General features: G+C 53.5%; 1 protein-coding gene across 10 annotated transcripts in view; it reads left to right on the top strand.

Moving 5' to 3' along the window:
- BANP (BTG3 associated nuclear protein) overlaps nucleotides 1–12430 on the top strand; it is a 104914-nt gene extending 92484 nt beyond the window's left edge. For 8 of the 10 annotated variants that reach the window (XM_038538083.1, XM_038538082.1, XM_038538081.1 and 5 more), the window contains 2 exons: nucleotides 8238–8381; nucleotides 11799–12430. In XM_038538083.1, coding sequence (XP_038394011.1) covers nucleotides 8238–8381; nucleotides 11799–11870 — 216 coding nt within the window. In that variant the 3' untranslated portion in view covers nucleotides 11871–12430. Of the gene's footprint in view, nucleotides 1–2995; nucleotides 3035–8237; nucleotides 8382–11798 lie in introns of those variants that run through there. The other 2 variants (XM_038538085.1, XM_038538084.1) reach the window with 2 other exon arrangements.
- Nucleotides 12431–13398: the final 968 nt, after the last annotated feature.

Genomic DNA, 13398 nt, shown 5'->3' with positions numbered 1-13398 from the left:
CCTGGTGCCCATGTGCAGACACCATGTGTGTCCCACTTCTGGAAGGGTGCTGGTCACATCCCAGGCTTTCACCCTCCTGACCTCATTTCCAGACTGTCACACTGGAGGTTTGGGGTTCCACACAGGGATTTGGGGGTGTACACAGACATTCAACTCCTAGCACTCAGTCTCTTCTTGGAAAGAATTGGGCTGCTGTGACCGATTTTTCCTATGGGCACAGGAAGGGAGTTTGGGCCTGGAAGCATTTTTGGCTTCTTGTCCCAGACAGCTTTTGTGTAGACAGTAACCCTACTGTATCTTACTCCCTCACCATGGATTTTCAGACACTGCCACACACAGGCAGGTGCTGGGACAGCACAGCCCCAGCGGGGAGTTGGGTCCAGTCACCATGTACCCTGTGCTGATTTGGGTGAGGAGCATGCCATCAGCAGTTGGGAGGAGGCTCCCTTTCTCCTGCAGACTAATTAGGAGTTGGTCCAGAAGAGGCCAGTTCTTAATAGAAAATGGGAATTTGGCTTTTTAAGAGAACTTCACTTGTTTTGTCTCAGTTTTGGCAGCTTTCTGTTGATGGTCTTTAGGCGATGTGCATGTCTTCAGGTTTCTGCCAGGGTCCAGCTGCTCTTCTCCCCGGCCTGGCCCAGACTACGTTCTTCCCCATGAGCTTCGCCCAGCGGTATCTTTTGTGCGCTGGCTATGCTTGAGGCCTGCCTGGACCCAGCCAGACTCAGCCCCACACCTGTCAGGGTATCCAGGGAGCACACATCCCTGCTGTTGGGGATAAGGAGAAGGCTGCCCTTAGAGCCCACCCGGAGGACCTGTGTATGAGCAGCCAATCGTGATGAGGGGGAGGGGAGGAGCTGTCAGGATGTTCTCTGGAAGCCAAAGGCCTGAGCTCAGTCAACTAGAAAACTGACCAGGTGGCCCTCGGCGTGGGGTTAAGGCAAACCACCCGAGAGTCTGAAAGTGGGTTGTCTTTTCCTGAGCTATCATCCCAAAATCTGTGACCCCCACTGCTTGGCTTCAACAGAAATGTGTTCTCTCACAGTAGGGAGGCCAGAGGTCCAAAATCAGGGTTCTTGGGGCTGCATTCCTTCTGGAGGTTCTGGGGGGCATCTTGCCTGCCTCTCCAGGCAACCCTGGGCTGTGGTGGCATCCCTCCACTCTGTGGTCACGTGGCACCTGCCTTCCCATGTCTTGTCCAAATGTCTGTCTTCTTAGGAAGACAGTTGCCATTGGATTAGGCTCATCTCCTGTGTGACTTCTGCTTAACTTAATCTCATCCTCCCAGACTCTGGTTCCACATATATAGGTACAAGGGGTTAGGATGTGGACATTTCTTTAGGGGGATGCAGTTGGAGGCACAGCTCCCCTACTCAGACCCACGTGCCACGGAGATGTGTGGTGAGCCCCGAGCTCTGCACCAGGGAGCAAGGTGCTCTGAGGTGACAGGTGCTTGGTGAAGGAGGGGCCTTGGGTGGGATGCCTGCACCCACCCCCTATCTCCCTGTTGCTCTGGCTGTCCTTAGATTGTGGAATAGGAAGGGGCGGTTTTCTGTACGTCAGGGTGTACTTTGAGCCTCGGCTGTAGGGCCAAGAGTCGCCTCTGGAACTGATCCCAGAGGCAAGGAAGTCATCCCTCGCTAGGCCTTCTCTGGTGTGTGATTAATCTTGCTCAGTATAGAAATCCATTTCTGAACCTTTCTTCTCAGGGTAGAATAGGAACAGTGCACGGATTGAGTACACAGCACCCAGTGTAGGGAACACGCAGACGCTGTTAGCCAGCAGCTCACTGTGAATATCTGGCCACATGAACAGCAGACCCGTGTGTGTTTTACAGCCTGATCAGCCATTCACATTTCCTGGCTTCCCCTCACGCTGGGAGGAAGTACACTGGCATCTGTGGTCCCTAGAGCACAGACAGACCTTACGAGTACTTCCTACTGAGGTGAACTCTAGGAAAGATGGCCTTGCCCCTTGGAGAAGTTCTTTCTTTGACCCCACACAGCAAACACGAGAAGCTTTCTTGTTCTGCAACAGTGAGTTTTCTGAATTAGAGCAGTGACCAGAGCCATGGGATGGGGCGCTGAAGCAGCGTGCACTTCTGTGGCTGGCCCTCCAGCTCCTCATAGTCCTGGACGGTGCAGGTTGGCAGGCTGGGTGCCCCCAGCCACCCCTCCCTTCCCCAAGTGGTGGTGACCCACTAGCACACGTTACTGACACAGAGCTTTCATTTTCCTCCTGTTCTTTCTCACTTGCTCCCCACCCACCCCTTGTGCCCCTTCTGGAAGCCAGGGGCCTGGAACTCCTGGGAAAAACTGAAGGTCTTCGGATTTGATTTTGGCTGAATTATTAACCCCACCCCAATCTACCGGAAGGTCTTAAAGCACATGGTTAAGATTTGTTCCCAGGAATGCTGCCTTATCTGGAATGATGGGAGATGAATACCAAGTATCTCCAGACTTCCGCTTCTGCTTTATTGTATTTTTTTAGGTTTTGTTTGCTTTTCCCCCAGATTATGTTTGAGGTTTGTGCCCTGATGCTGGGATGAGCTCCAGAGCAGACAGCAGAAACTGCTGTTACTGCTGCTTGCCACACAGCATCTCTCTGTGAGCGGATCTGGATGGTGGCTCTGGGGCAGTTCCCTGCACCTCTGAGGAACGACCCCAGAGGAGTGGCCGTATGTGCTCATTTCTGACCATGTGCTCATGAGTGACTTGCCTTATGAAAACATTCGCAGTAGAACCTGGGAAACACATGGCTCTTCCCATCAGACGGTTTAAAAGCTTAAGAATGATAACTCGTTCTTGGCGTTTGCTGTGCAAATATATGAAGAAGATTTGGGGGCTGGTGGAGCTCCTGGCCAGTGGTGATTTGGGGCATCCCTGGGACGGGCTTCCCTCTCTCAACGCCTTGTGCTTTTGTCACGAGGAAGCTGCTCGTGAAGTAACATCTAGATTTGAGAAGATTGGCTTCATTGATGTTGTTCCCTTAATAGGCTGGGTGCAAAAGGTGATGTCAGGAACGAGTGACCACGCTGTTCCAGGACACCTTCAAGGTTCGTGTCTCATCTATGTTCCTGGCCACACACACGTAATTAAACTGTGTTGAAAGTGTATCTTGTGATGATAGGAGAGTCTGGGTTTGGTTTTTTTGTTTTGCTTCAGTTTTTTTCCATCTGAGCAGATTCTTGGTTGGATTCAAAATTTTACATCTAAACATTACAGGAAAGTCCTTGGACTTCTTGCATTTATTTTAGGCTTTGCACCAGTTTTGCATTATTTCAGTTGGGTATCAAACAGAGTTTCAAAATTGGAAGTATATCGAGGAAAACCAGATGTGTGCACTTAAAAAACCAGTGCTTTTAGATCTAGTATTTGCTTAGTGGGCTGCTTCAGATGCATGCCCTCTGGGGGGACTGGGGGGCACATCCTGAGGTCAGCCACAGGCTGCTGGCTGCTGGAAGCCTGGAGGTGATGCTCCTGGCTGCTGACCTGGGAGCCCACTGCATTCCTGTTAGATTTTTCTACATTCCAGAGCCTGTTGGGAGAAGGTTGCAAACCCCAAATGAGTGGGAAGGAGCCGGAAACTCCTCATTGGAGACTTCTTGCTCATTCTAGAGCAGGAGGGAATAGGTGGGGTGCTGGCCTCCTGTTCTCCCAGCAGATCAAGGATGGGTTGTGCACTTTCAGTGGGCTTTTCTCGGGGCACATACTGATCCATGTCACAAAAGCATGTGACCTCGTTTTTTGCTGCTCTACGTTTCAGATTTGATGTAAATTGGTTTTATTCTTCACTAGTTTAAAATGAAGTCCAAATCTACACATTGTGTCCAGCCTACTGTGTATTTCAAGAGGCTGCTTAGAGTTTTGAGGCGCTTTCAAACCATAGGCAGTAAATCAGATTCTTGTGGGATTGACTTTTGTAGTGTTGTTTTCATTTTTACTTATTTCACATGTGTTAGCCTCGTAAAACACAGCTGCCTCAAGGACATAATTGCTGGAGCGGAGGCACAGCTATACCTGGAATGTCCACTCCCTCCGGGCTGCCTTATGAGTGGCTCAGGCTGCAGAGCCTCCCTGAGGCCCCCTGGGGCGACACCCACCGGGTCCTCACCTCTTAGCCTATGTCTCTCTTTATGCCCCAGTCACTGCCTGCTGTGCGCCAGCCACTGACACCTTTCTCTGCCCTGACTGCGGGCTTGAAAGGAGGGATCCTGCTGGGGCTTCCAGGTCATCCTGCACTGAGCTCCACCCAGGTAACAAGGTTCATTCTTTTATTGTCAGATGACACTGGCTAAAATAGAAACTGCCCCACAAGCCTGATAGTGAGTGGATTTTCCTCCTCACCCCACAGGGGTGCCTGCCAGTGGTGGCTGCTGTGCCCTCTATACTTGAGCTCTTGTAGGTTCTTCTAAACACAGAGCAGTGCCACATCTTTACCACCTGCTCTTAGTAAGTACGTACCAATCGCTGAGAAACCAGTGACCTGTTACTCGGCTGTCCCTTGGTCTGACCTTCTAGAACTCCTCCTTCATGTGTCATCCCTTTAGCGGAGTGAGAACGGGCTCTGCTGTGTGTAGGTTCAGTGCGCATCCGGAGGCCTCCTCAGGCAGGCTATTGATGTTGTTTTGTGGATGAGGGTAAGAGACCGTGTCTCCTCCTGCGGACGTGGGCAGAGAAAGGTGTCAGCTGTGTTTTACGAGGCTAACACATGTGAAATAAGTAAAAATGAAAAAGAGAAGAAAAAAAAAGAAAAAGAGAGATGAAGAGGTGCTCTGCCAGTGAGGAGCTTCAGTGGCAGGGAGCCTGGGACCCTGGGCAGGATGCTCAGTGGGAAATAGTGCCAGCTTCATCTCTCTTTCTTCTTCCACAACTGAACTTTAACAAAATCTCACCTTAAAAGAGCTTTCCAAATTTTGAGGGCTACCTGAAAAGCATCCCAAATTGCTATTTGTGAAGTGCTGTCTCTCTGCAGCACGAGGCCCCTGTCAGGGTGTCACTGCCAATGGGTGTCTAGAGGTGTCTGCGATGGGGGGATGTGCCCTTCGGGGGAGCTGAGGGCAGCCACAGGAGGAAGCCTGCAAGCCAGGCAAGGCCGGGGCCACGGGAGGTCACAGAAGACACTGAGACCTATGTCTCAGCTGCTGAGCTCTCTCCACAGCCGGCCCTGCTCCCTGTGCTGCAACCGGCCTCAGCCTGGGTCTAGTCTGAATGGGCTTTCCGTCCGCTGAAGGGGAAACCATGCCTCCCATCAAGAAGCCTGACTCCCTTCAGGGCTCTCGCTGTTCCCACCTGAAGAACGGTGTCACCTTCTGGTCATGCTCCCGGTCCTCGCTGGGAGGGCCCCGTGGGAGGGTTTCCTCTGTGGGGTCCGGGGTGCAAGGATGGGCACGGGCACTGACAAGGTGGCTGGAAGGCCTTTCCCGCCAGTCCTGTGCGCTCATTGACTTTGACTCCTTTCCATTGCCAAAAGCAAACCAGTGCGGACATGGGGAGGAGGTGTGTTGGGATGAAATCTCAGGTGAAAACATTTTCCCGTTTTCATTTTCGTTTGCCAGCCAGGCTGGTAATGTGCCTGCTTTCGTTATCATAATGTAGCACGTTGAGATTCTGAGCTTTCGGGCGTTCTCGTCCTCAGGATTTAATCAACTCTGGGGACCGTGTGAAAAGTCTTGTCACTAGTAGGTTCTGACAGGAAGCGGCTCACCCCCAGGACACCATGAAATGCCCCATGTCACGGGGGTTGTGGCTCACAGCCCAAACAGAGGAAGGCAGAGCCTTCTCAGAAAACCGTTTCATGGAGGCATGGCTTTCATTAAAGATGGTTGATAATTTGACCTGAAATCAGCGTATTAAGGGATCTTGCACAGCACGTGGTGGTGACAGAACCATGACTGTATTGCCTAACGTTTTGCTCCCATGTTTCAAGACATTGCATGGCTTTTACATTCAATCCAAGATCTAGCAAAACTGTGCCAAGTGAGGTTCACCACGGGGTACCAGTGACAGTTCAGCCCCTCCTTTCCCTCCTTCAGCCACCAAAAGGCAGATTCATGTGTGGTTTTTGAGAACCCCCTTCCTTTCTATCTTTCCCCTGTCCTGATCTTTCCTTGGTGCTATGGAGCAGAGTTCCTGCCGCTGTGCAAGCTCTGCCCTGCACCCCAAACCTCACCCAGTGGGAGCGTGCCGCACGTGATCCCTCCCCAGCTGAGAGAAAGGCTGCCCACCTGGGAGGAGCAGGGGCAGCCCCTGCCCGAGGCTGACATCCCGTGGGCCGTGTGGGGGCTGCCTTGTGGCTGCAGAAGCCTAGCTACAGAACTGGGCGAGACTGGGTCTTATTTTATGACCACGAGAAGTTGGTGGAGAGTAGGTCTTGGGGAAAAGAAAATGTGAGCAATACAGGAGACTTCAGTTTTCTCTAGTTTTTTCAAACCTCTCTTTCAAACACTCATTGGTAGAAATGGCTCATGATGGAAAAGGAGCTGTTATTGTTGGGTTAGCCCTTGGGGAGCGAGAAGCCAGCTCCTTGGAAGGTGGCAGCTGAGGAAAGGCAAGCATGCTATGTGCGTATCCTATGGCCGCAGGGACTGGTGGCCACCCGCTCATGCTCCATGGTCAGGAGGTCCACCTCCAGCTTGGGCCTTCCGGGGCTGAAGTTGGGGTGTCACAGGGGTGTCACCACCCGGAGGCCCCAGGGGAGGGTCATTTCCTGGCTTCCCCAGCCTCCAGACCTTCCCGTCCTCCATCCTCCAACCCAGCAGTTGCCCAGAGGGCTCTTCTCACATTGCATCTCCGTTCCTCCGAAGCTAGGAAAGATTCTCTGCCTTTCCAGGTGCCTTTGTGAGGCTGGGCCCGCCACTCGCCCAGGGTTGTGTACGTGTCCAGGGGTGCTAGCCTTCCTAGCACAGCTAGCTGGTATTAGAATGTGCAACTGTCTATACATGGTTTCTGAAGACACAAAAGGAAAAGTAGTTAGTAACTTTCTTCTATTCTAATACTTGAATTTACTGGGTATTTTTTTTCCACTGAAACGTTCGTTTTTAGAGAAATAGAACTTTTGCTCATGGAAGACCATAATGCTCTTTTAAAACTATAGACTCTTTTATACACAGTTGATTTGTACCCAGGCCCGCCTTTGCCAAAGTGGACAGCCCCTTCTCCCTCAGAGTACCCCCACCCTCTTTGCTTTGTGGGGGCAGGCAGTGGTTGGGCTGGTCAGGAAGCATGCTCATCGTTGTCCTGCTGTGGACCAACAACAAGAATCTGGAGGTGGGTGGTGGATGCAACCCGAAGTATAAACCCCCACAGTTCGTGGCAACTCCCTTACGAATGCCAAGCCTCGAATGCCTTCACTCCCACCTCCCTATCTGGCCTGCGGGGCAGCAGGGTGTCCACCCACCTGCCCTGCTATTGGAGCACCAGGTGGGGATGCCTTGTGAGTGGTGAGGTCATCCAGAGCCTGTCTCCGGGGTCCTTATCTGCCCCATCCTTTAGGCACAGTCCATGGTGGAGTCCCCCTGGGACTCGGTCTCTCCCGTCCCCTGGTGGTTCCCCTCTAGCCACCAGAGTGTCCGCCTTCCTGACGGCAGCTCCTCACCCTGAGCTCTCCCTGTCCCCTAACTTGCACATATTTCTGCTTTGCTTCCTAACTGTGTTCATCCACTGTCAGGGGCTTCCCCATCTCCCGGGCTGTCAAGCGCTCCAGGGGCTCCCCGGAAGAGCCAGTGAATGTGTCTCGTGCATGGGTTGAGGATGTGATACCACCTCCAGGCTGCCCTTGGGGTCTCTCCTCCAATGAACCTCAAATAGTGATTTCCAGAAGGGTGTCTGTGCTTCAGCCTCTCCATCCCACATCCCACTGTCTCCTTGCCAGCCTTCTTGGACACCTCTCGGCCGTCTCTGAGCTTACTCTTTGAAAGCTTGAGCTGGTTGGTCTTTTTCCTGAGAGGCGTGAAAAGCCGTCATTCTGTCCACGGTGTCTGTGTTGGAGGGAGGTGGATCTGTGGATGTTGCAAAACAGCTTGGTCACACGTGCGCATTCATACGTGTACACCTTCACGCGCGTACCCTTACCAATCAGATGCGGTTCCAAAGTGACTCGTGAGACAGGTGGACCCCACGGTGTGGAAAGTGGTCCTGGGCGATCTCCCTTGGTTCACGTGTCCACCACAGAGTAGCCCCCGCCCCCGCCCCGCCCTCTGCTGTCTGTGCCAATGGTGGTCTGCTTTGTGTCTCCAGGTGCTGCAGGGGGCCCAGCTGATAGCCGTGGCCTCTTCCGACCCTGCTGCTGCTGGGGTGGACGGCTCGCCTCTCCAGGGTAGTGACATCCAGGTCCAGTATGTCCAGCTGGCACCGGTGACTGACCACACCACTGCGGCTCAGGTGGGTCCTCTTTCTGGAAATGGACGCCCTGTCTGTGGACAGGTCCTGCGGCTTTTGCAGGTGTGAACACAGCCTGGGTGTTTTTCCTTCTCATGTTCTCCCACAAGGACAGTAAATTATCATTGGAAGGCAAGGAAGTCCTCATGTTTTGTAAAGCCTACTGTGAGGAGTTAGATCCCCGTCCAGATGCCAGTGTTAGGCCAATTCTGGAGATATTCTGGGTCATGTCTTATCTCAGTTCAGAGGCAAGAATTAAGGTGTGTCGACCCATGTCCTCAGAACCAGCTCTTGGGAACTGCGGAACGTGAGGGTCCCCGTTCACCGGAGGCCTCATTGCTCCTCTGAGAACAGCAGGGCCCATCCCAGGGTCAGCGCTCCTGCAGACCACGGGCTCTGCCTGTGTAGCCCCAGCCCCCACCCGCCCCAGCTCTCGGCCTTGATCCTTTTCCCAGGGGCAGCTCATGGGTCCTTGCCCTAAGTGGAGGAGGTGCAGGAGAGCCCTGGGCGGCTGGGGTACCTCCCTTGGTCCTGAGGGCCCTTTCAGGCCTGGTTTCCAGCCTCCCACCTGGTAGCCACAGGGCCTTGCTGGGGGCTGCTCGTGCATGGGGTGCAGTTTCCCCTCCATTCCATGTGTGCTTCCTCAGCACACCACCTGACTGGTGAGCACCGGCTGCCCCCTGAGCCCTTGCCCCTGAAGCCCTTGTCATCTGGTTTTGCTGGACTGTGAGTCTTGTCCCCGTTGCCTGTCCACCGTGCTTTCCCACAGTATGGGGACACTTGGCATCCACTCACTGTTTGGACCCCTCCTGAGATGTCAGATAAGGAGCTGCTTCTGTGGTATGACGCGTCTGGAGTGGCCCCTTAGTGGGTGTGCCTGGCCAAGCGAGCAGCATGCCCTCTCCCGGGCCCCCCATGCTAGTGCGAAGAGCCTCCTAGAAGCCGCCTTAGGGGACAGTGTACTCTCCATCTCATAGGTTGATTATAGAATAATGGGGCCTGTCTCTGAGAGTAAGCTAGGATGAGTCCTGAGAGAGTGGGGGGTCTTCCTTGGTACAAAGCTCAGGCTGTAGGTGGTGGGAGCAATAGAGGTGCCTGTTGCCTGTGTGTTCTCAGACCTTGTGGCTGCTGCTGTAAGTCGCTGGCCTTCCTGCTGAGACCGGGGTCTGATGCAGGGGCTGTCGTCTGCTCTAACCCAGGCTGGTGGCTCCTCCCCACCCCTCTCCCCTCTGCATCCCGGCACCAGGGAGCCACGTGTATCTCCATGCCACTGGCTTGTGATGCTCAGAATGGAAGCCCCAAATTTCCATGCAGTGCCTCTCCCCTTTCTCGGCTCACACGCTGCTGGGAGGAAAGGAAAGTCTCCTTTGCTTGCTCATGAGGTGGCTGCTGAGGAATGAGCTTGGAGTAGCCAAAGAGAGTGCCCCAGGTGACCCTGGGACCAGGTGGCCAGCTGTGTGAGCTTCTTAATCTCCTCATTCGTAGTGAGGCGTTGCCCCTCTGTCCCCTCAAGACTCCTTCGGCCACTCCCACGTGAATGGCCACTGCAGCCTGGGCACGTGTGGGTCCATCTCCTATGTGGCTTTTGTGCAGCAGTGACCACAGAGGCCCACTCCACCCTGAAGTCCACTGGAGCCAGCAGTACCACGGGGCAGGGGAAATCTCTCTGGCTGCCTCATCTGGGATGGTTTGAGCATAGCTTGTCCTGGAATGAAGGGCCCCTGCAGGCCCAGCTCTCCTCACGCGGGGTAGCTGGCATCTGATGCCCACATCATAAGTGGGGTCAGTGTGCTGAGGTGGTTTTCTTCCCTGCTGCCTGGCGGGCACGGATGGGTCATACAGTGGATGTTCAGACCTGGGGTGCTGTGTGGTGGTTACTGGACTGTGAGTTCGTGATCATTCTACAGACTTTGGAATTGAGGAAGGCTGTGTCCATGTTAACCCCTTGCCACCTTGGCTTCTTGTCTGCATTCCTTGTCTCTTCCTGCCTGGCACGTTTGTGGGACCTGCTTATTGGAGCGTGTATGGGAACAGGCCAGAGAATATCTGCATCCACAGGGGTGCTTTCCGTGGAGGACACCCCATTGGCCTGGACTCCAAAACAGCCGGCCATAGAGCAGCAGGGCAGCCCCCAGTGTGGCCCATAGCGTGTGTCCCTAGGACCTGCACCTCCCATCTCATCCCCGCTGGTGCCTCCTATAGACGGGGCCATGTTTGTCTCTGTCAGCATGCAGGCCCCCCACTCTCGTTGGGTTCACTTTCAGTCTGCTGGTCAGACAGCGTCACGTTCCTAAAGTCATTTCTGGAGAAGGCCGGGTCTGGCTGACGAGAACCTCCCAGGAGCCCCAGGAACCATAGGGGGAGTCTGGCTTTGTAGAGGATGGGCTGCTCCTCAGTAGGAGGCCAGGATGCAGGCGCCCACCTCATCTGTGTGCCACCTTCTGCTTGCCTGAGTCCAAAGCTGCCTTTCTGGTTGTTCATGGGGAGGGGCTCTCTACCCAGCCTGTTACCCCCTGCTCCCTCCGCTGCAGCCACTCCCTGCTCACTCCACTTGACCTCCCTGGAAATCTGTAGGGAACATCCGCTGTCTGTGTCCCAGGTTCATCTTCTCTCCTAAACTAACCCCTACTGGTCACGGCCCAGGGCTCTGCAGGCTGCGCAGGTGACGCACATACTACGCCCTGAAACAGCAGTACCCCTCCCTGCTCTACGAAGCCCCATGTGCAATCCTGGGTGCCGTGTCTCTGAAGTAGAGCCTTACGCCGTAGTGTGTGCTGCCACCACGGCCCTACAGCTCTGGGTTTCTGCCCCTTCTTCCCTCATGTCTTCCCGCCTGGCCCCCCAAGCAGGTTTCCTTCCAGGGCAGCTTGGGGGATCCTAAAGAAAACCCCCCAGTTAATCTCTGTTTGAGGGTCTATTCTGGTCGTGGATGGTTGGTGACTTATTCTAAATAGAATTTTTCCCTTTCTTTTAAAACTGTAAATATACATTTAAAATTCTTTTGTCTGTAACTCGTTGATTAGAACTTCTTTCATTAAAGAGAAAAAGGTAACTGCCCCTCGGGTTTTTTTGGAACAGTGGAACACATTTTATAAGAAGGCATAATGGTAAATAGGATGGTGCAGCCACTTGGAAGGCATCCCCCAGGGGTGAGCAGGGGTGAGACTCTGAGCTGCAGACACTGTGAGGGAGGGTGGGTGGCGGAGGCATGGACAAACCGAAGTTCTGAACAGAAGGATCATGGCCCCTGAGAGTCCTCTCCCAAAGCAGGGGTGAGCCTAGGGCTCTTGGCCCCTCCCAGCTCCGCTCTGTAGGTTTCTTCCAGGCATGAAAGCCTTTGGTGTTTTATGAGCCGTGAGCAGCCTGGACTTGCACTAGTAGGTACTTTTATAGAAAGCCCTCGTCTCTCTCCTCTTGCAGACGGCTGAGACCCTGCAGCCCACCCTGCAGCCTGAAATGCAGCTTGAGCATGGAGCCATCCAGATCCAGTAGGCAGGACGGGCTGCCCATCCACAACAGGACCTAAGACAGCCGCTGCTGCCATGCTCAGTGCTGGCTCCAGCCAACCACCCTGTTCCACACGCGCCCTGGCCCCACGGCTTTGCACGGAGGTGACCGCACATGTTCTGTTCAAGTGCGTCTGAGAGCCTCACCGCGGGGGAGAGTCCCAATGAATAGAAGGTGACAATAACAACCACCGTCCCCACCAGAAGACCCTTGAGTCCCACTGTTGACGTCCAGAGAAAGAGCGGGGAAGCATAGTGTGGATTGCATTAAGTACATGCGGAAAATCAAGAACTGATATTTTTCTCTGTTCAAACAGCTTTTTTTAATTTGCTATGGTGTTTATAACAAAAAAAGAAAATTGAAAAAAAAGTGGAGTAGCAGAAGCCTTTTGCTGTGTGCTCTGTTCAGTGTAATGAAAATAGGTATTTGCAAAAGACAACTAACGATTTTGACGGAAATATTGCTTACCTACTTTTCTAGGGGGAAATGCTCTCAACACTGTTAATTATGCATTTCTAATGAAATAAAATGTATTTATGACCACAGAGCTTTGTGTCATTTCCCCAGAGGGGATGGTTCCCCAAGGCCGGCCTCATTCCTGGTGGGTGCTGGGGAGTCCGCCGTGCTGATGAGAAGGTTATGGTTGTGTCTTCCAGTCCCAGCAACAGGACCCGAGCGCTGGATGTGGTGTGCCCTCTCGGATGCAAGCACCCCTGATGCTGTGTGAGCCCATGCCAGTGTGCAGCAGCTCCCACGAGCAGACCTCGAGTGGCACATGCCTTTCCCCACCCTATAGTTACAGTCCTGGGGGTTCCTAGGGAAAGGCACACCTAGAGATGTATACCTGTCATGGGAAATTTTAAAAAGAAAGATAGCTCCAAACAGAAATCCCAGAGGTGGTTTTGTGTGGCCTGTGCCTGGCGCCGGCTGGCCTCCCCATCTGCCATGTTCTGGCAGTGACGTTAGTGGGGTCTGGGAGGTACCTGCCACAAAACTGTGCTCACTGACTTGTACTGGCCACTCAGTGCTTTCTCCAGAAAGGATTCAAAGTTGCTGTTCCCCAGCAGCCGCACCTCTCCATGCCATGCCATTCGGGGTCACCAGGCTGGGTGAGTGGTAATGGCAGGCGGGGAGAGCAGCCCCTGAGAGGGGGGATGACATCTCTGTATCTCATGCCTCTATCTACCCTCCAGGGCTGGGCAGTAACCTGGGAGGGGCTGTTCTCCTGTAGATGGAAATGGGAACAAGGACTGTGTCTGGAATCGTAGAAGGAGAGAAGAAAGGTGACATGTAAGGGATTCCAGAAACAGAACAGATCCCAAGTAGATATAAAAATAAAATCATGCCTGAACACACACACAGTGTTAAAGGCAAGGCTCATTCTGAAAGCAGCCAGAAAAGGACAGCAGCAGAAGCACCGCCGACTTCTCCACAACCACAAGGACTCAGAAGCCCAGGCTAGTGAGAGAAGGCGTTGAGAGGAGGAAATTCTCAGTTCCTATCTGAGTGCTTG

Source organism: Canis lupus, chromosome 5, assembly GCF_011100685.1.
Source record: "Canis lupus familiaris isolate Mischka breed German Shepherd chromosome 5, alternate assembly UU_Cfam_GSD_1.0, whole genome shotgun sequence".
In the NCBI taxonomy this organism is placed as follows: domain Eukaryota; kingdom Metazoa; phylum Chordata; class Mammalia; order Carnivora; family Canidae; genus Canis; species Canis lupus.
This window is presented reverse-complemented; position numbering and strand designations above follow the sequence as displayed.